General features: G+C 35.2%; 2 protein-coding genes and 1 long non-coding RNA gene across 5 annotated transcripts in view; 1 reads left to right on the forward strand and 2 right to left on the reverse strand.

Annotated features, from left to right (window-relative positions):
- Positions 1-21,609, reverse strand: part of tkv (thickveins) — a 66,316-nt gene that overhangs the window by 30,890 nt on the left and 13,817 nt on the right. The window contains exon 2 of one of the 3 annotated variants that reach the window (XM_008198857.3): positions 3,318-3,363. The exons of the other annotated variants lie outside the window; for them this stretch is intronic. The gene's annotated coding sequence lies outside the window, so the exon portion shown is untranslated. The remainder of the gene's footprint in view (positions 1-3,317; positions 3,364-21,609) is intronic. 3 annotated transcript variants of the gene reach the window in all.
- On the forward strand, positions 6,985-9,300 carry LOC135266473 (uncharacterized). The gene is made up of 4 exons (XR_010334531.1): positions 6,985-7,372; positions 7,423-7,755; positions 7,806-8,557; positions 8,623-9,300. It is a non-coding gene; the product is annotated as an uncharacterized LOC135266473 (long non-coding RNA).
- LOC135266472 (uncharacterized) lies at positions 12,670-17,975 on the reverse strand. Its single transcript, XM_064357270.1, has 3 exons — positions 16,618-17,975; positions 16,117-16,566; positions 12,670-16,057 (listed from the first exon to the last, which is right to left on the reverse strand). The coding sequence occupies exon 1, from the start codon at positions 17,962-17,964 to the stop codon at positions 17,035-17,037; it is 930 nt and encodes a 309-aa protein (XP_064213340.1). The 5' UTR covers positions 17,965-17,975; the 3' UTR covers positions 12,670-16,057; positions 16,117-16,566; positions 16,618-17,034.

Genomic DNA, 21,609 nt, shown 5'->3' on the forward strand with positions numbered 1-21,609 from the left:
TTATACGTTTTATTCGCTCGATCGGACCGGAAAAAATTTATGAATCCATCACACCGGCGGTACGTAGTCATGCGTTACTAGAAACGGTCGTATAAACGAGGTTGAGGTAATTCCTGGTGGTTCGTCCAAAACGCTTCGATGGAACCGATGAAGATGAGGAATTAGAAAAATAAAATTATTCGCATGCATGGTCGCCCACGATAAAAACAAAGACGAATAGCAAGAAGGTTCAACACCTCTAATCGTAGGAATGCAGCTTTTAAAATCTCGATTTTATTTCTTATTCCGATCGGACCACCAAAGCACCATTTGCATACCACCTGCAAGTTCGCTTGTTGTTGTACACAATAATTAAGATAACAACACAACGGGTTTCGGTTTTTTTATGGAAAATGCTTGTAATATCGCGGGTGACCACACGTTATTTTATATTTACAAGGAAAAAGGTGAAATTTTTGCGTGGGCTTGTTGTAGTTGGTGTCGGATAACTACCACCAAAGGTCGTAAAGAACACGATTTCGTAATTTCCCTTCCTTACTCCATCTTCCAAACTTTTCCCAACAAATCCAATCCACTAAAACTCCTCTTCTCCAAACACAATTTATGCTCGATCTGTTTACCCAGCCCCTATTTAGGTCATCGGAAATTGTCCTGAAACCTTCCACTTGATCCCCAGCGTTCCTCCTCCACCTGTCCATAAATCCACCCCCGCCGAACCAACAAAACCATTCGCACGTGCGTCAACACTCCCAACGTGTAGGCCGAGATTTAACAAGTGAATTTTTCCTGTTGTCCCCCGACCATATGGCCGATGATGGCAAATATACATCGCAATTACGTCATAAATTATTCGGTAGTTCACATGCGATACATCGTTGGCGTAAAGGTGCGGCCACACGTTCAGATTAATTATTGCCAAGAGAAGGGAGATAAGGGTTGGTGGTGAGGCCAATTATTTGCGTCCAGTTTTCGATACGATCGTGGCATTTTAATTCGGGACTTTGGGCCCTCGTTACGGGTATTTGTTTTGTTTTTATTTTAAAGCGTCTAACAATAATTTCGGTCGATCTTGAGCCTTCACCCGCGCACTTTTCTCAAAATAGTCGTCGATCTCGTAACGCTGAAACGTGTGACGAGCATCGCATTCGCAGACGGTTTGAAAATAAATTCGGTCGATAGAAAAGGATCACAAGACAAACTTTAATTGGCTTTTGTCGTGGCTTTTTTAAAACCGACATACATCTGTCGCGGACTGTCGGAAATGCTCAGCTGGGAGATTTTTCAAGCAGCTAGCAAGACACAAGAAAAAATTGTGCAAACAAAACGCAGCTTTTTTCGACGTTTTTTCCCAGCTTTTCGATGAAGTTATCCTTCGCGATTTCCTGTCACATGTTTGCAAAGTGTCGGAATTGTCGGCACTCATTAGCAGGAACATGAACGCCGCCAAAAAAATCAAAACCTGAATTAAATTCGCATCATTTATTATAATTTTTTATTTCACAAAAGATTTATCGTTGTGATTGTAATAATTACGAAAATTATGATTGAACGTCATGTGAGGATGATTACGATTTACTTGCATTGTCTCATCACAGCACAACACTAAAAAATGTATTAAAATCACATTTTATCACACGTAATGATCCATGTCATAAAATTTAAATTGCACTATAATCATATTGTAATTTCATTATCAAGCTTTCAAAAGCCACGCCACATTTACCAAAAACAATAAACATAAATAAATCGCAATTCGCATGTATCCGTGAAGTGTAAATTAAACACTCAATAAAAATAAATAACTTTATTTTTAATTCAAAAAAAATAAAAAAAGGAGTGAACGGGCACATCTTTCCCGAGGACTACACACAAATTCTTGGCGAAATAACACAAATCCGAATCAATTTTGCTGTCACGTTTCTTCCAAACGCCGTGTCCCGGAATGCCGTTTGGCATTTCTTTGGTTCGGTTGACTTTTTCGGCGTGGGTTGTTCGCGCGATTTAATGCTCATAGACACGGCTGACGGCTTCCCGACTTATAGCATGTGTGAATCGTAAAAATTTCGATTTACAACAAAACACCAAGTCACAAATTAGCTGTTAACGCTTTTCCACCCACTTCCACAACTGGGACAACCTCCACAACACCGAAAACCTCTCTTATTTTCCTCGGCAAGATAATTAATCGTCTTCTTCACATTCCTGATTAACGCAATAACTCATCCGATACGTACGTAATCCGCAAAGAAAAGCGAATTTATCGCATTCGAGGCTTGCGTTTTAATAGAGTTGTAAAAGTCGCGGTTATTAATTATTTTTAATTGGGTTTTGAAGAACGATAAATAACTATTTGTTATCGCAATGCTACATATCCCACTGTGCTTTGTAAATTACCTATTTACAAAACTGTTATGTTAATTGAACGATTTTTTATCTGGTTCTTCGGGCTTCTGATCAGGTGGTGCTCTTTGAACTTTTCCAATGATTGGAGTTTAAATTGATTTCGACGGCATCGTCGTAAATATTTCACAAACATCTGTTCGTGTCAACTATTATTATCTCTTGTTTCGTATATAGGAAACGAGGGAAAACTCGGAGATAAATATCGCATCCAGTATTAAGCGGTCTAGTTAGGTTTTTAATTGAGCGTTTCAGGAATTACAGGGCCAATTATTTCGGTCGTTTCAGGGTTTTTTCAAACAGGTACCTGGGCAGGGAAGTCGAAATCACGGCTTTTTTAAGGTCCTCCGTAATTATCCGCTTTACTAGTACCATTAAAATAGACGAGGAAGGCTTTGATTATATGGTATTTGGTAGCTACTGTTCAAGCGGGAAAATATAGTCGAGTTTTGGTGCGTGGATTGATTATAGACTCTAAAAGGTTTTCAATTATACCCATTTTAAATTGACAGAAAATAACAAGGAAGTCCGAACTCAAATTAAAACTCTTCAGCTGGTAGCGCTGGCAAAGTGATTTTGATACCCGTTAAATTCTTGTTCGTGCAAGAGAAAATTATTAACATAGGCTCAAAATTACATGCTGATATTTCCAAGACCCCACTTTAAACTATTCAAAGTCCTCTTCACTCAAAATAATTTTCCTCTAACTTAATAAAAAGTTGATAGAATCGATTTTCACCAATGTCCGCATTTTCATTAAGATATACCGAATAAATTTAAAATACATTAGTGGAAGCGTAGAATAAATTGACTTTTCTCCAATAACTCGTTTCCGATAACCGAATTTGGTCACAGGTGTCCGAGCCGAACTTTTATTGACCCAAAACTGTTAAAATTTATAACACTGATAAACTTACTACTTTATCATGGTCTGCAGATCCAGAACAAGAAAAAGTTGCTTACCTGAAAGAAAAAATACAATTTACCACAAAATAAAACAATGATAGGATCTTTTGATGACCCCCGACCGTAAAATTTTCCCGAAATTCCCCACACAGAGGTCACAGTTCAGCAATGGGTAAACGACACGTGCCCACGTACCCATTACCAGGTCCGTAAAACGGCCCACGCTCTTTCACCTGATGACCATCTGGTCCTCCGCCCGAACTTCTATCACTTATTTATTCATTTATTAAAAGCGCCGTATCTTCAATTTTATTAATTGCACAACTAGGACGTGGGTGATCCTGATTTCTCGTCGTACATTTTTGGCAAAACCACACGAACGTTGGTTGAGATTACGCCGGGCTACGCCCACGTCGTACCATGGACACAGCAGTCGCGGGTCAAGGCGCGTGTCATTTACAACTGTCGGCGCACATGTGTTTAGATTAATTCCGTTTTGTAGATTCGTTTCGGTGGATCAGAATAAGTACCACGATGGTACTCAAAGCGCCCACGAGAAATCAGACCATTTTACGTTTCTGGGTTAGGGCAATTCAATTTGGAACATATGGCGATGTGTGAGCGCGAAATTGCATGATCGGCAATGATTTTGCACAATTTGAGTCTCGAAGTACCATCTGGTACTCAACGAGACTCTAATTGTGTTTATAAATCAAAGATAACTCCGACTATCTGTATGTAAATTGAGCAAGTCGAAGATTACAACAATTTGGATGCCATTAAATCGTTTTGAACCTTTTTGTTTGACGTTGATTCTCTTGGGACGAATTGTTCAATTCCCGATGGACAATTAACACGGAATTTCTTAGGCGTGACGGATCAAATGTCTGGCGATTGAAAACGTTTTTTATCATTGTTAAGACAAATTAATAAACATGCAAAAGTGACAGAGTCCTGTTCCGAGAAACTGCAAGCAGCATTTGTTATCGTGTGCTCAGTCAGTTCAATTTACAAGCTTGTAAAGACGACTTCTTGGAAATTTTTCAAATGGAAGTCTGAGAAGCGTATAAATTTGATAAAAGTGAAGCACACGATGACTTGTCGATGCAAATTGACATTTTCTGACAAGATAACGTGACTAATTCACAATCGCAACTCATCTGTGGACACTATGGGTGGTACCCGCAGAGTACCATGCGAATGCTTCACTTGTCGCGCAATCAACGCCACGAAATTAAACCTTCCTGATACCACTTTATAGAAGCTGACAGTTGTCTCTTCGGCCACGGCTTTCTAACAGCCTACACATACCCAACAAGTCAAGATTTTAATTGATGGACTTACAAGATTCTGCTCAATTTTTAATTAAGTTGGTACATTTCTAGTACCACTTGAGCAATAAAAATTTACAAAACCACTTTACATTTACAACGCAACGTAATTATTTTAATTACGTGGTGTCACAGAACGGAATAATTTTTAAGTGACTGGTTTGATAAAAAAGCAAACCAAATTTTTTATTGATTTTTATGCCGAAAAAAAAACGAAAAGAAATTAGCGTAGAACATTTCCACTGTAAACACTTTTTGTCCCATAGATTGGTACTACTTGTTCGATTTTACGGTTGATTGTCTTCATCTTCGATTCCATCATGCATTTCTATCTTTCTATTGAACTGTCAAGATAGTGGTTGATGTTACAATTTATAGAACTTCCTTACACAATAATGTGTAGATATCTCTATATTATGCCGATCAGTTTGTAGGTATAAATCAAATTACGAAGAAAAAAAATCGTTCAGACTTTTATTAAAAACTGTTAAAATACAAGTGTTATAATTTTATATTAAAAATGATAAAAAACAGTGAAAAAAGTGAAAAACACCCAACAGATGCTACATGCGCATCAACAAGCTCAACCGTTAAAGCCTCGAACAAATGAGCCTTCGTCGCCGATCGAGTCCTTCTAGAGTTACGATCATCTAAAATTTCCAAAACCTCCCAAAAAAACATCGTAAATCCAGCAACCTCCGCACAACAAAAAAATTGCCCATATCCAATTTCGTCGACACCAGACAGCAGAAAAACGGCAAAAAAACAAAGTTGTCGCGATCGTGTGACAAAAGGGACGACACACACGAGGATCCATCCATTAAATTTGAATTGGCGTCTGATTCGATGCCTTTCCTTTGTTTACAGAACGAATGCCAAAACAGAAGCCGACCAAAACCGCCAATTAAACTTTTTATCGGATTCCGACGCGTTGTGGACAATTTTGTTGGTTTCAACATGTCGGAGGTCATAAATCGGGCTTGATAAATATTTAATTACCTCCTGGGAAGACTAGAACATGTTTTTAGTACTTTTTGATAAATCGCCTTCAGATTATGTTATATCCTCGCGTATCTATTAAAATATCACGAGTGTAAAGTACCACTTGGTACTTGTAGAATTTGATCGAACACATGTCCCCGCATGGAGATTAGTCACGTATCCATGGGGTGGAACGAACGCCCCGAGCAGTACCATGGCAGTACCAACGCGATGCAACGATAACTCGATCCGTGACGAGGAAAAATACCTCCAGGTTCCCTCTACCCCTATACACCTCCACGAAGTTGGCGAAGCATTGCAAGCCGATATTGTATGGAAATGAAGCGTGCACGGAACCGGTACCAGAGTGTCACCCGATGGAAAAAACAACCACATAATCCCTTTCTTAATTATGCGAATTATCTCGTCGGTGCGAGTACAAATTTCAACATTCTCGCCAAGGTGAGAACAACTCCTCTTCTTACTCATTAATAACGAATCGTGACTTGAAGATAGCGTAATCTCGAAACACGTGTTCGGCGAAAACCGCATACCGACAGTCGCATCTTCAGATTGTCACACTCGGATGAAGATCAGCCGTTGGACCAAAACCGATCGCTTTTGGTCGCCCACCTGAACCACAGGGGACGGTACTATAAAAAAAATCCAACGCTCGTTCCATAATAAAAGCCAATTTTCGGTCATCATTCATTTTATCTTTTATCTTGTTCTGGTGATTTCCACAATTTGTAATTCGGTTGACCCTTAACACCATTAATTTTTTTCTTCACCCATCGAGTAAAAAATTACCTCATCGATCACATCCTCCGGGTATATTAATTAGCTCCTCGCTTCAGAATTAATTCAAAACCAAATTCGCCGTTATCTACGCCCCAAAAATTGCCCATTTCCGACAGATCCGTCCAATTACTTTCGATCACGCACCAAATTCACCTCCGAGCTGTACTTTTTTCAAAGACACCTGTCATTTTTCCACCCACGAAGGGGCAATAAGATTCGATACAGTCGGTACATTTTCCTATTCTTCGAATTGCGTCCAGCATGCGGTCGCTAATGACCACCGTGTCGAACATTAATAAACGTCGTGGCCGCGTCTGGGCCTGTCATTTGAATAAAGCCGCGGCTTCGTTGTTGTGGTCGCGAGGCACGTATTACGTCCTGGACGTGTCCAATGTCCGTGTCGATGACGGCTTCACGAAATGATCCAATATACAACATATTACTGTGGGTTCTATGGTACTACCTGAGTACCAAACGACCGTATGGGTTATGGGCGGGTGCTGGACGTGCTATTACATGGATTTCGCGTGTAGAAAAGTACCAGCCGCCAAAGAGACTCAAGGCAGTACCAGTAGATAACGAATGGGGGGACAACACAACACAACCTTGACCTTGAGTTTGACCCCGCCCATTTTCCCTCTCTTTCTTTCAAGGCCACTCGTTCTCTCTCTTACTTTTTCAAGGCCAACCCCTCTACTTCCCCCACCACTTCAAGGCCAAGGCATTATTGGACCTTGATGTTTTCAAGGTCAAGGTCCCCACTTTTGCAAGGCCAACAACTCCTCACTCATTCAAGATGAATCGCGCAATTGTCCTTACTCATTTTCCACCCCAAACTGTATAAAAGGTAATGTGTTGTGTTGTGTAACACAGTTCTTGTGTATATCAGTGTATAACAAGAAATTCTTAAAAAATGGAACCCATCAGAAAAAGTTCTATTTTTAATACTCCTGGTAAGTTTAATATTTTTTTAGTAGTTTAGTTGGAAATAATTTTTTTTCAGAGGATATTATTATTTGTCCATACGACAAAAACCACGTTCTTCTTTGGTTTCGGCTCGAAAGGCACATTTGGAAGTGCCATCGGGCCGATAAAGAAAAGCAAAGGGCCTCAAGTAAAGTGATGGTGCAAGAAGAAGAAGAGGAGAACTGGGATCATTTTAATGAGCCCAGCTACCTCGACTTCCTGAGGAGTAAAAGGAAACATGTCATAAAACAAAGGGCCTCAAGTAAAGTGATGGTGCAAGAAGAAGAGGAGAACTGGGATCATTTTAATGAGCCCAGCTACCTCGACTTCCTGAGGAGTAAAAAGAATCATAATGCCTTAAATTAAAGAAGTAAGTTTTATTGAATCTTTTTCAACAGTAATTTATTGTGAATTTTTTAGGGCCGGGGTTCTTTCGTTAAAATAGTGTAGAATAAGTTTAGCTAAGTAGTAGTAGTAGTTGTAGTAAAATGTAAATATTATTGTATAAAAAAAATAAAAGTTGTAAAAAAAAGCTACATGTTTTTATGTACACCTATTTCAACCTACTGATACAAGTAAGTGTGACCAGCAAGCAGAGTCGCTCCCTGTTTCAAGACCACTCATTCCCTCTTTATCTTTGATGTTTTCATCTCACTTTTTCTCATTATTTCACTTTTTCAAGGCCACAATATTGGTGCATTTTCATTCAAGGTTAAAAAGTGGGGGTATAGTTAATATATAGAATTTAGTACAAGTTTGATAGCAGTCAGTACTGATTTAATCCTCCGAGAAATAAGAATATAAAAAAGTGCATATATCTGTGTTAATGTCTAAGAGTATTCGCTGCTGGGTCATGGATGTATTGAATCGAATCGCTCGATGCGGACAGAAGCCCATTTTAAAAGCTGGTGAGCTAGAGTTGAACACAAGATTCCGCATACATAATATTAGACGCACAAAGTCTCTGTTCGGAAATTCAGTGCTTGTTGAGTTGGACAATTATGCAGTGTTTCTGCCGAGAAGAATAAGTGATTATTTGACTGAGGAGAAAATTGATGAGTTATTACGAGATCCACGTCCACTATATTTAATATATTTGGGAAAAGAAGATGCTAGAAACCCGACATCTGCACATTGTTTTGAGTTTCAACGTGTGGATGATGAAATATTAGGTGAGTGAACATAATGTAAAATGGAGGATGAAAAGAAATTAAAGAAATGTATATTTCATTTACAGTTAACGAGGGTGCCGAAGAGTAGGATGAAATTATCGGAAAAAGACTTATGTGTGTGAAGTAGTGTGCGTTTTGTGCTAGTGATAGTTTCTTAAAATAAATAAATAAATAAAAAATCATGTGTCTAGACGATGGACAATATGAAAAAAGTTTATACGAGTGTTTTGATAAAAGACTGTTATCATATAAGAACTGGGTACATTCATACCCATCTCCATGGAGTTTAGCAAAAGCGGGATTGTTTTATATTCAAATATCTGATTGTACCCAGTGTTTTGTTTGTGGAGTAATAATTTCACGATGGGAAAAAAGTGATGATGCGTTTATGGAGCATAAAAAACATTCTCCAAAATGTGGATATGTGAAATTGCTTTCCACAGACAAAACTACAATTCAAAAATTCAAATTAGTTACTAAAAATAGCATTGTTGTAGTTTTATTTTTTTTTATATTTGTATTCATGTATTATTTATGTGCGTCTTCTTATGCATAGGTATGCAGACTTGTTAACCTTGATCAGTGTCGGGCGCGCGCCAAAGGCGAGGTAAAAATCAAGAGGCGTCTTGATTTAATTAGTTTATAATTAAATAAGTGGTAGAATAATATGGAGGATTTATAATAGATTTAAGGATATTTAATGTACTACCTATAATATTGATGAAATAAAGTGTTTTAATCGATTCCTTATAGTTTATTTTATTAAAAAAACAATTCATAATAATAATAATTATCTATGTAATATCCGATGAATTAATCCAAGAGTTATGAGTTTTATCCATTCCACTCCACTTGACGAATAAACGGTTACCTTTCTTTCGTAAAACTTTCTCAACGAGATATACATTCGGATATTTAACTTTTTGTAATTCTTCAGTGTAGAAACCTCCTCGTATTGTTTCTCCAGAAACATCTTGTAGCAAATAAGTTCTAGGATTAGTATTTTGAACCTTCGAAACTGTAAATACTTCATTACTCCAATTTGGGGTGTACCCTTTCTTAAAAAGATGTCGATGTTTACTAATTCGAACAAAATCACCAACTTTAAATTTGGGTTTATAAATGTCCATTGTTTTAAGATGACTATAAACTTGATCCAAAACTTTGCGTTCGTTTTTCTTATTTATTGAAATCGGTTTTAAACCAGTAGTCTTATGTCTGGTATTATTGTATTTTTTTATTATGTCAGGTAAAATGTTTATCCAGTTGTAGTGACCTTGCACCGAAAATTCTTTATACATCATTCCCTTGATTGTTCGATTCACGCGCTCGACGACACTACTTTTTAAATTCGAATAAGAACTGTAGTGATTAATTTTGTATTTATTCATTAATTGTTGAAAATGTTTATTGTAAAACTCCTTTCCCAGATCTGTTTGAATGTTTTTAGGAACGTTACGTCGAGTTTTTAAAATTTCACTCATTGCATTTACAACACTTAAAGCCGACTTATTCTTTAATGGAACAGCCCATACAAATTTAGAAAAAACATTGATAACCATTAAGATATACTTAAAGCCTTTATTGACGCGTGAATATGGTATCATTTCAACCAGATCGAGTTGCAATAAATCATTTAAACCTTTCACTATCACACGTCGTCTTTTAAAGTTCACTCTCGCCGGTGCATGTAGTTCATTAACAACTTGACGCTTAATATTTAAATCACTACGCTTCATGGTGGATTGGTACTTTTAAAACTATTTCTATATATATCGGTTTAGCTTCTGATGTTTTGGGTCCATATTTAAATGATAGTTTGTCACCTTCACGTAAAATTTGACCAATTAAATTCGTAGTTTGTTTCGAATTAATTAATGCAATCCACCCGCTCGATGGACTACCATGTACAGACGTAATCGTTGCTTCTTTTAATGGGAAAATATAATTCGTACCAATATTAAATAATACAAAAAGTTTTTTAGCTGGATCCAGTGTCCCAAAGAGTGAGATTGTGGTATATGAGAAAGATTTGACACGTTGTAAAGTTGTCCGAATTCTGTGTTCACTAATGTGTTCACCAAATTTATCTAATGTCATATTCTTGTCTATTGAATGAATAAAGTATGTAGAAATACTAACTATAAAATATAATGTGTTTGCAATATATACAAGTCGTCTCTAAATTATTAACGAATTATTTTCGATTCACGCAATTCTGTTATGATGCGATTGATTTCATTCATATGATTATTATTACCAGCTACTGTCGATGATAATAAAAGACGTAGTCTATTTACGAGTGTGTTGGGATTTTTGTAGGGAACAAATTCTAAATTTTTATCTGTTAAAGCCAATGTGCGAAGAATACCACCACCCTTAACTCTTTTTGATATTGGTTGGATACTACTTGTCGGAGTTGATTGTTCATGACCTTGAGCCTGCAATCGTTGTATTGCAGGTATGTTGCGAAGTCGCGGATACTGTTTACGTGCTGGTGGTACGAGAATTGAAAGACTACTACTGCGGCTTCGTTGCTGGACAGGAGTCGATTGACCTTGATCGGCATCAAGGCTTTCTTCAGTATCACTGTAAAATGGCGGCGACTGAGATGCACGGTGTTCCTGAAGTGGCTGTCTCGAGAAATGTCGAATAATTGTTTTATATTTGTTCCCTACATTACCCAGAATTTGTGCATTTGGTTTATAGTTTTTTCTGTCTGCATTGGTTCGAATGACAATATTTCGATAAGTTTCTAAATCTGATTGAGTATAATTAGTTGGATTTTTTTTAAATAATAATTCATACAATCCAGGTGTATCAGGATAAGCTACATTTTGAACGATTACATGATCGTCTTTGAAATCAATTTCAGAATTGCCAATAAAAAATTTATTTGCCTCGGTTCCATGTCTCACACCATATTGATGATCAAATTTGTTTTCTGTGTTAATAATCATATCTTCAATGTACTGTCGAGGTAAACCGGTCCATTGTTTAAGAAAATGGCGAAATGCATCGGTTTTTGACAAATTTATTAATGTTTCTTGCAACTTTCCAATGGTCACGTTCCTGAGTGACTCTCCCTCCTCTCTGGGTGTGCTAGCAGTCGCATGTTGTCGCATTAAACTGAATCGTGGATCGAGCGATGTAGTACTACGGCTTGTAGTCGTTGACTCAAAAAGTCGCTTCGCCTCCGGTTGTTTGATCTCATGATGAATTGATATTTTTTCCTGTTTTGGGACAACTTCGCGTTCATGTTTAATTTCAGAAATTAAACTTTTTATTGGATCGGTTAGAGGTTGAATGTGGGTTGCGAAACGTCTTTGCGAACTTGCAATGTGTGAAGATAATGATCGTACTTTTTGTTTAACGTGTCGTCTTGCCTTATCCAGCTCTAAAGCTAAACGTTTATCCATGTCGATCGTCGACTAATAAATAAATCTTTGACAAACATTTACATTTATATTTTAATGAACTGATCAAAACCGTTACGATAACGCCCATTGTCTTGTTCAGCATCCTTATCAATAGTAACAAATCCATACGGTTTTTGCCAACACTGTGAACACATTTTCTGAAAGGTTTCAAATGACATATCTGTACCAACGTGATCATTAAAAATATGTTTTAAATTTAATACATCCTGAGGAAAGATAATTATAAAATTAGCATTATCACGAATTAATTGTTTCTGAATGGAAGAATACGTTTGGCTTATAAATATACAATCGATATTATAATGCCTACCAAAGCAAAAATAATCACGTATTATATTTTGGTTACAAGTGACTACATCATCAAATATTATTATGGAATAGGGTTTGATTTCTTTAGGAGGGGGAATTTCGGCACCATCTTCATATTCATAGTAACCGACTTTATCGAGAGGTGCCAGAACCGATTTTAAAAATTGATATTTTGGTTGTTGTAGCGTTTTTGAAAATAAGTAAATGTCTGTGAAGCGTAATCCATTTGGATGCAGCAAGAGACTTAATATCACATTTGTTTTTCCACATCCAGAACGTCCAACCACTAGTCCTCTTTTTACACTATTATTGAATAAAGTATTATGTTTAGGAAACTGTTGATAGGGTACACAAACTGAATAGTCGTGATTAGAAATTTTTAATAAATCTTTTTGTTGCACAAGTTTCATTGTTGACTTACAAAATACAAATAAAAATACTTTACACATTACATCAATTATAAATACATAATAATAATAACTATGTAGTATAAATAAATGGTTACATATCGTTACATATCTACAATAAGGTAAAATTCAATCAGTGGGTTCCACATATTTTTGCAATTCTCTAATTAGAGAATCTAAATTTCGATCTCTATCAATATCGTAATGTCCCCAGGCTAATGTATCAATTGAATTACCTAAAATGTATCGTTTATCATCGAAATTAGACAGTGCTATTTTATTCCTTAATTCGGTATACATATTATGTAAATAAGATTTGAAAACGTTCATAACACAGAAAACTGATGAAGATGAAGGATTTGTTGCAATTGCCCGATATTGTAACAGTGTTAGAGATTTATCAATTACATGTTTACTTACACCTTTAGCCTTTTTAATTAAATCATTCACTGTTTGCACACAATATGCTTTGGCACCGGTGCCATAAAGTAGTACAATTGGTACACCAGCATACTCATCTTTCATTTTACCGATAACAGACACAGTTTTAGGAATATCATGAATATTATTCTCGGGATAATTTGAAGTATCAAACCGATCGATATTCTGTTTAATATCATTATATACGTTTTCCGTATAAATTTCTAAAATTAATGAATCCGTATCCGTATACAAAAGCTGTACATTATTTCCATACTTAACTTTAAGGAAATTATAAAAAAAGTCATACATTAAAGTTTTTGAAATTTCCAATATACTGAATCCTACATAAATAGGTTTATCATACGTTACTTGAACTTTATTCATTTCTATTGCAACTAAATTTTCAGTAAAAATAGAACAATTTTTAAATTGTGGTTTGGCTATCCATGTCTCTGCTCCATACTTGTGACCGTTTTTTTTCCAATGTGTAGCCAGTTTAATATCTACCCGATTATCGACATTTTCCATGGTTTTTCCATACACACTATTATTCATGAGTTTAAATAAATCTTTTTCAAACTTATTTTTAGTCTGATTTCGTAATTTCGTATTTAAATCAATATATGGTTTGAGCCATGACGATTGATTGAATTTTAGTACTCTATGAATTTTTGTCAATTCTAGTCCATTTTGTAGAGCTTGTTTTAAATTTCGATAGTGTATTATGTAGTTTGTTTTAGCACATAGATTTGGAATGAGTTTAGCACATTTTCCGTTTGGTGGAATTAAATTTTCAGGTAGAAATGGCATATCATTATGAGAGTTGTGTAAATGATGAGGATAAGAGATATCTACTTCAAGGACATAACCTTCAGGTGTGGTATCAGTCAAATCCATAATACTAAGTGAATTAATTTCGTCTTGCGTTAGCCAAGTAAATCCACCTAAAGGGAGTACTTCACTCATAGCCCAACCATAGAGATTTGTTGCATCGAGGTATAAAATGTATGATGTCGGTTTCGAAGGGTCATAATTTGGAAGAAATTTATTATTTGCTTGAGCCGCTCGTTTAACACATGTACTAACTCCCCCACGAATCCCTTTTTTGAAAAAATGCAACATATCTATATCAGTCAATAATTCTAATTTTACATGGGTAAATTTAAGCATAGCATTCCAACTAAGAGATGGTGCAGTCACGTAATGTGCTGGATCAAGTTCATAATGCTTAAGGCACATGTTTCGAAAATTCTCAAAGACATCAGCTAATAGCAAAATATCACTTTTTAAATAGAGATCAGAATATTCGCCTAGAGTCTGACAATGGAATGTATTCCATACGGTATTAGCTCGTTGATAATCATCTTCAGAAATATGCTCATCGCGAAGTTTATCGTAAAAATCAATTTTTTGTGGTAATTCCGTGAGATCTAATTTAGAAAAATCATCGATAAATGAATATGGAAAAACCCCTTTCTGTCTAATTAACTGAAATTCTCTGTCAACGGGAAAGTATCGTTTTACTTCCATACATTGAGCATCATCCAAGGCTGCTGCCAGTTTTTCTAATGAACATGTCAAAAACTGAAAACTATCTATAAAACGCAAGTGTAAGTGCTCCTTGACTATTCGATTGTTTGAATTTAGATATTCGCCTACACAAATTTTTTTCGAAAATGTAATATATTTCTCTTTAGTTTTACCAAGAATATTAATTTCACTTTCTTCAAGGGCCAACTCTTTAATGAATAAGTGACTATCATAATTTGTTAAATTATGAAATACTATCGGAATAAAATTTGGAATTTGAAAATTCAAGTTACAATTACTGTGCGCAGCGGACCTATAACGACCCGTTAAATGACAGTGATCTTTTACTTTAATATCATTCTGTTGAAAAGGTTTTTGACAAATATGACATTCCGTTGCTGTAAGATAATCAAACTCTTCTTGAATAGTTAATGGAAGCATTGGTTGTACAATACTTAAATACTTTTTATAAATCTCTATCAAATCTATTTCTAATGCTGTAATAAAGTCAACCACAGATGACTGTCCTCGAAAACTTTGGAATTTAGATAATTGATCGTTATATGAACATTTAATGTAATATGCACATGAATATGGTTGATGGAGAAAAGTTTTTATCGAAAATGATTGATTTGGATTTGGTGCAACTGTACTCATAGGTTTCAATAAACATTCGAAATCAGCATAAACAATAAATGGGATAGTCATTTTATGATGATAATTTTGAAATTCTAATACATTAGCGGGAACATTATAACCAAATCTATTTGTTATTAATTCATTATTTGGGATTCTAGCATAAAGTTTTCCACAATCAGTCGAAGAATGTCTATCTAATAAAGCTTGGGTTGTGAAATATTGTAGACATCCATCACAGAAAAATTTTGAATGATGATGTTTTGAGAGTTGGGAAGATACTAAACGTGGCAAATTAGTTATTGTACAGTAATGTTGATTACCATCGTTATCACTCAACAATAATAAATTTATGTGTACCGGTTTCTTAAAGTTTGTAAAATATAATGGTCCCACAATTTCAAATTTTACCTTATTGTTTACATAAAGTAATTCAAGTCCGTAAACATTAATAGAGACATTATTTTGACTTTCAAATTTTGCAATACTATCCAGTTTTACAGGAAATTCAATACCTTGGAAATTAAAAAGTGTCGACCAATGTGGATATGAACTGGGTAAATGTTCTGGTCCCATAGGTAGACACACTGCTGCTACGACACTCCAACCAAAACAATGAATATCCTGATTTTGAACATTAACTATTGCCCTCTTCATTTTCACGCTTGGCGGTAGTGGGATATACGATGAAGCTTTCAATGGATTGTAATAGTTTACATTTAATTCTAAATGTAAGATTTTCACAAGTGTCCAGCCTAAAACAAAGAAGCAAAAAAATAATTGTATTATAAAGATTTTTACAATATATAACTACCTGAATCTCGTTCCAAAAAATCCATCATTTTTTGACTAATAACTTCTTGAAAGTCATGCAACATATTCCTAATATTCGTGCCTAAAGTGACAATTCTGTTAGTAGTATTGAAAGATTTTACATCAAATATATTTTTTGACTCAATGGTATACAATCCAAATAATTCCAAATTTATTTTGATTGTACTAAATTTTTCAATTTGTGAAACAATAAGTCTAAGTAATTTATTGTGAATTTTATCCATAAATTCATTTAAATCGATATAATGGCCCTCATCACAAATCCTATATGAAGCGATGCGTGATTTAAATGCACTGCTGAGTGCAAACACCCCATCCTCCAAGGGAGTACTTTGACAATTATTTCTATGCTGTCTACTTCTCTCATGGGCCGTAATAAGCTTTGGAGCAATTTCTTGATTACATGTAACGCACATATAATTGTTGCTAGCTAGAAAAGAAAAATTATTGAAAAATAGAGTACCTATTAGTTAAAACTTACCAGTTGAATGACATATTTTCTGTTTTTTGGCGGCCGGTCCTCCATTTTCCTGTTTTTTGACCACTTGACAATAGAGCTTTTCGTGGCGTAGTCGTGATTGACGGGTTGTAAATTGTTTATTACAGTTTTCACAGTGATGCATTTTCTTATGAAAATATAAATCAATAAATTAAACAGGTTACTAACAAAGTTTAATTATAAATTTGCTGCCTTCTGTTACTATCTTTGAATGACTTTTATTTATACTATATAAATATATATTTTTTTGTGTTCAGAGATAGGTATCCAGCAAGACCTCGAGGAGGAGCAGCATGCTTGCCATCGTGTTGTAGGTAGTATGATGTTAAAATTTGGAAAATCGCGTTCGAATTAAATGTACTTGATATGATTGTGGGATGGAAATAGGATTTATTAATATTAATTATTAATATTAACATCATTAATATTAATATTAATATTATAATTATTAATAATTAATATTAATGGCGACTTTCGCGAACGTCTACGAGGCTTTCTAGGGCGCCGACGCCTCCTTGATCGTGAGTGAGGGGGAGTGGGTGGAATGATGTCATCGTCGTCGTCATCGTCTCCACCCTCCACCCTATTCTCAATCCTATTATTTGTTTGCCCTAGAATGGGTGACAATTGAGAGGGTTGAATGATGTCATTTTCAACATCCATCTCTTCACCCTGCCTCCTCTCTTCAACCCACGGCTCTGCCAGTGCGTCAATGACAGATGGTTGTTGCATGTCATTGACGCCCTGTGATAATATTATGGGTGACGGTGGTGGTGAAGGTTGTGGTGACCGAATGATGTTATTTTCGGTCTCTACCACCACCAATCTCTCTGGCAGAACATCATTTTCCTCAATAATCGGTGAATTGGGTTGAGGGGGATGTTCAACGTTACCATTGATAATGTTTTCCACCTCAACCCAAGGCTCCGATAAGGCGTCAATGATGTCCTGCGATATTATCATAGGGGGTTGAGTTAATACCGCGGGTGCCGCTTCAGGAGATATTGGTGTAACGGGGCGGGTAAACACTGGCTCAACGAAGGGGCTTTGTGGTGGTAGTGGTGGACTGGGAGAGATTGGGGGTTCTTCCACCACGACCATATCATTATCAAATACATTTAACTCATCGGTAATCGAATTATTGATGGGACAAGTTCCTTCATCCACAACCGGATTGGACACCGCCTCGTCTTCGTTAATAAACTGGTCTATTAAGGTCAACGAGATGTCGTCCGAATAATCATTTTCAATACCATGTTGAGCCAGGTATTGCGTGAATGGTAAAGAAAACGATAATTCACTATCAGGTTGTGATAAAGGAATAACCATAGAATCATCATCATCCTCATCAACGATTTGAACAATATTAGCAACAGCGTGATTAGCTAATTGCTTCTCTTTCACACTTAACTGACTACATTCAATCTCATCCTCTTCAAAACAATCTTCCCTCAAAGATTGACTTAAAGACGACTTGGCAAATTGTTCAAATTGTGTCTCATCATTTTTGATTAATTTTGAATAAGTAGGTCTAATAATTACATCAGAAACGATATTGATTCTAGGTTTATCCCTATTAAAACCACTACGGTTTTGATAGGGATTTGCAACTTTTCCCTTCAATACTTTAAATAATAACTTTGATGACTGGTTACTTACAGTTGTCCTAGTTGAGGGACCGGGACACTGACAACACTCGTCACCATGAGTGCACGGTTTAAAATTAGCAAAATAATTTGAACACATTATTTCGTACACAGACTACCTGTACAACACAGAATGAATTTCTGCATTCACTCTCTGCACATTTATAAATTGTTAAAAGCTCCCGTCAAGGTCAACTTCTTTGTATGCACTTACTGCAACTACATTGGTGTATTCCATCAAGGTTAACATATAGACACAAAAAAATGTAAAAAGAAGACCTATGTAGACAGGATGGAGTGTAACCGCCTGTTTCAAGGACATCGTTAACCTGTTTAATTTATTGAAAAAATGAGAAAAATCACTCATATCCACTGCAATAATCAACTCTTTTTTTATAAATAAAATGAATTTTTTTGGGTGGTGTATAAGGATTATTGAAAGTGTAAGGGAGTGGTAAATATTATGAAAAAAATACAAATGTTTATAAATCTATAACATTTATTTATAAATACTACAATTAATTAATTCAATTAATATTCCATATCATTACAAAAAATATTTTTTGAAGAGTTTGTATTTTCAAAATTGCTTCTCGATGATTGTTGATAATCATTATTAGTATTATGGGATAAAGTTGAATCAAAATAATTCCCATTTCCGCAATCAAAACTCCTCCAAGAATATTCACGATGTGGAAGACATCTTCGTAAATGTCGTCGAAGATGTTTTACTTTCAGGCGATGTCCTGGATTATTACGACACGTTATCCAACTCTCTTGATCCATGATTACTAATAGACTGATGAGTTGAGATTATTTACACAATGTTTTGTACACTTTTAACGAAATGTTTGTTTTAAAAAAAATACATTATGTAGACTGCAATATGCGTTATCGTTCAGATGGTACATGCATTTAACTTTATCGGCGTGTAATGTTGGTTGTTGTGGAAATTCAATAACTTGTTTATGTGTATATTTTTTCAAAAATTCGGCTTTTTCTTTTCCTTTTACGTAAATTTTGTCAACATCCTTCAACACATTGTTTATAACTTGTACGTGTTTCCAATATGGAATATGTCCCATATTCCAGTCAATACAATGATAATTCTTCATTAACCATTTTACTTGTTTTTCATCTTGAGGATTCAAGAGTTGTGAAGGGAAAGGGGGTTGAAAAACATAGTGTGCGAGTTTGTCTCCTCTTAAAGCAGCCAGTTCTTTAACTATAAACTTTTTTCCAATTTTGTAACCTTGAACGTCTATAATCACTTCGTTCTCCATCACTATTAATATTAATTTAGACTTGTTTTACAGATTTTGTCAACGGTGTATATGTAAAGGCTCGATCACTAATGACTAATGCATATGCGGTGGTTCCCTCACTTATACCGGTGTCTGTATCAAATTCAATTCTCAGTGCAATAGACTGTGTTTGTAAACCAGTTTTTTGCATCGAACAATCAATTATGATTAGTGGATAACTGTCGAAAAACTGTGTAGGTGTAATGTGTGTTTCTTTTTTATCTGTATAATAGTATCGGGATCTAAAGTTTGTAAACATTTCATATAATATACCGAAATGGTGTTTTTTATATGAAATATTTAAATTTTCATACGGATATCGTTCATTATTTAGAAATACTCTCATATTGGTTATATCGCCTCTATCAAATTTACTCATATTTTTATCAAGTTGTCCTTCTCTATTGCTTTGAAGGCCAAAGATAATATAACGAGGTGTTTCAAATTTTGTAGAGATTTTCACAGGCCAACTACACTTTGTAGTATTTGTAAAGAGTGGCAGCGAATGAAGTTCCCAGCTTCTGTATGGTACTGCAATTTCTTTATCTTTTTCAATGGTTTTTGTCAATTTAACCTCTTCCTTTAAACCGGGCACAATATGTGGAACTAGCCATGCAATTTTATCAATTACAACTCGTGCTTTCTCATTTGTTGTACAAATTAATGCATTGACATCACTATTACTACGAATTAATATTAACTCTTGCGGTATGTTTAGCATTATATTTTTATAATCTTCTGCAAATCCTAATAGTCGATTTAATGGGATACATGCTTGAAAATATCCATCTATAGGTTTAGTGGCTTCTTCATTTAGATCCCAACCAGACATTGTTAATTTCAGACTTTCACTTTGATTTAATGATGCCAGATTTTTCATAGTTGTTGTAATACCTGGCTTTGTGTTTGTATCTACAGTTACTCCACTTACTTCATACCGTATTTCACTAAACAAAAAAGCGACACCATTATTTACAAACTTGGTTTCTGTTGCTGGTACAGTTTTATTGGTTGTCGCGTCGGTTTTAACCAATTGTCCCTCAATTAAAATTAAACTATCACATGGTAGTGTACACAAATCTTCTTGTAAAGGAATTCGAATTTCATCCGTGTTTTCATATCTGGCTGTATATGCCTCATGACTTTGAAATTTGTAACCTACCACACCTTCATCCCACTCAATACCCTTCTCAATATCGAACATTTTTTATGTGTATAATTCAAATCCTAATGATTTTAGAAACAGTTTATTTTTATTACTTAATTGTTGCACGGTTCGTTTCGTACTAACTGTTTTTCTACACTTTTGTTGCTTTTTATATGAGTCAGTTCTAAAACTAATACCCATTTTCTTCTTTCTTCTGCAAATGTAATCCAACTGTTACAGTCTCTTGTTGAAAATTGACCAACTTTTCATCTTGATCTATTATTTTAAGTGTAATATTTCTGATAGTTTTAACACTAATGGGTAGGTAAATCACATGATCTGGTGACTGTACTATTTTAAATCCAGGTGGAACGTTTGGAAAAAATTGATAAATTATGTGTACAGGTTCTCCATTTTTAAAACTTCCAATTGTAATATTACATTCAATCATAATCGAATTAAGTTTCATTATGTCTGCAATATTGTCCGAATCTTTTCCAACATTTTTCGGAACTATTTGACTATTAAATCCCAACACTGGTCCGATAGTATTTGGTTTGGTAAAGTCAACATCTTTTGTTGCTTTGATATGTGTATGTAATGTATTATTGTTTGCAGTAATATATAAGAGGTCATTACTGAATTGTTTTTCAATTACATGTTGTAAATAGTTGTTTATATCGGTTAATTGATAACAACCGGTCGGTATTTTAAATTCGACATCCCCGAAAAAGAATTTATTATTTTCTTCATCAATATTCGGTATACTGTTGTAGACTTCAAAATTTGTAACACCCAGTTCATAGACACCATCACTAACATCAATCGGTGGATTAAAGTCAGCACTTAGTATCGCTGATTTTCCTGTTAATACAAA

This window comes from Tribolium castaneum, chromosome 6 (genome assembly GCF_031307605.1).
Source record: "Tribolium castaneum strain GA2 chromosome 6, icTriCast1.1, whole genome shotgun sequence".
In the NCBI taxonomy this organism is placed as follows: domain Eukaryota; kingdom Metazoa; phylum Arthropoda; class Insecta; order Coleoptera; family Tenebrionidae; genus Tribolium; species Tribolium castaneum.

Coding starts and splice junctions, on each gene's coding strand:
- LOC135266472 (XM_064357270.1), bottom strand. CDS start 17,964: ATGGTTATTCCTTTATCACAACCTGATAGTGAATTATCGTTTTCTTTA.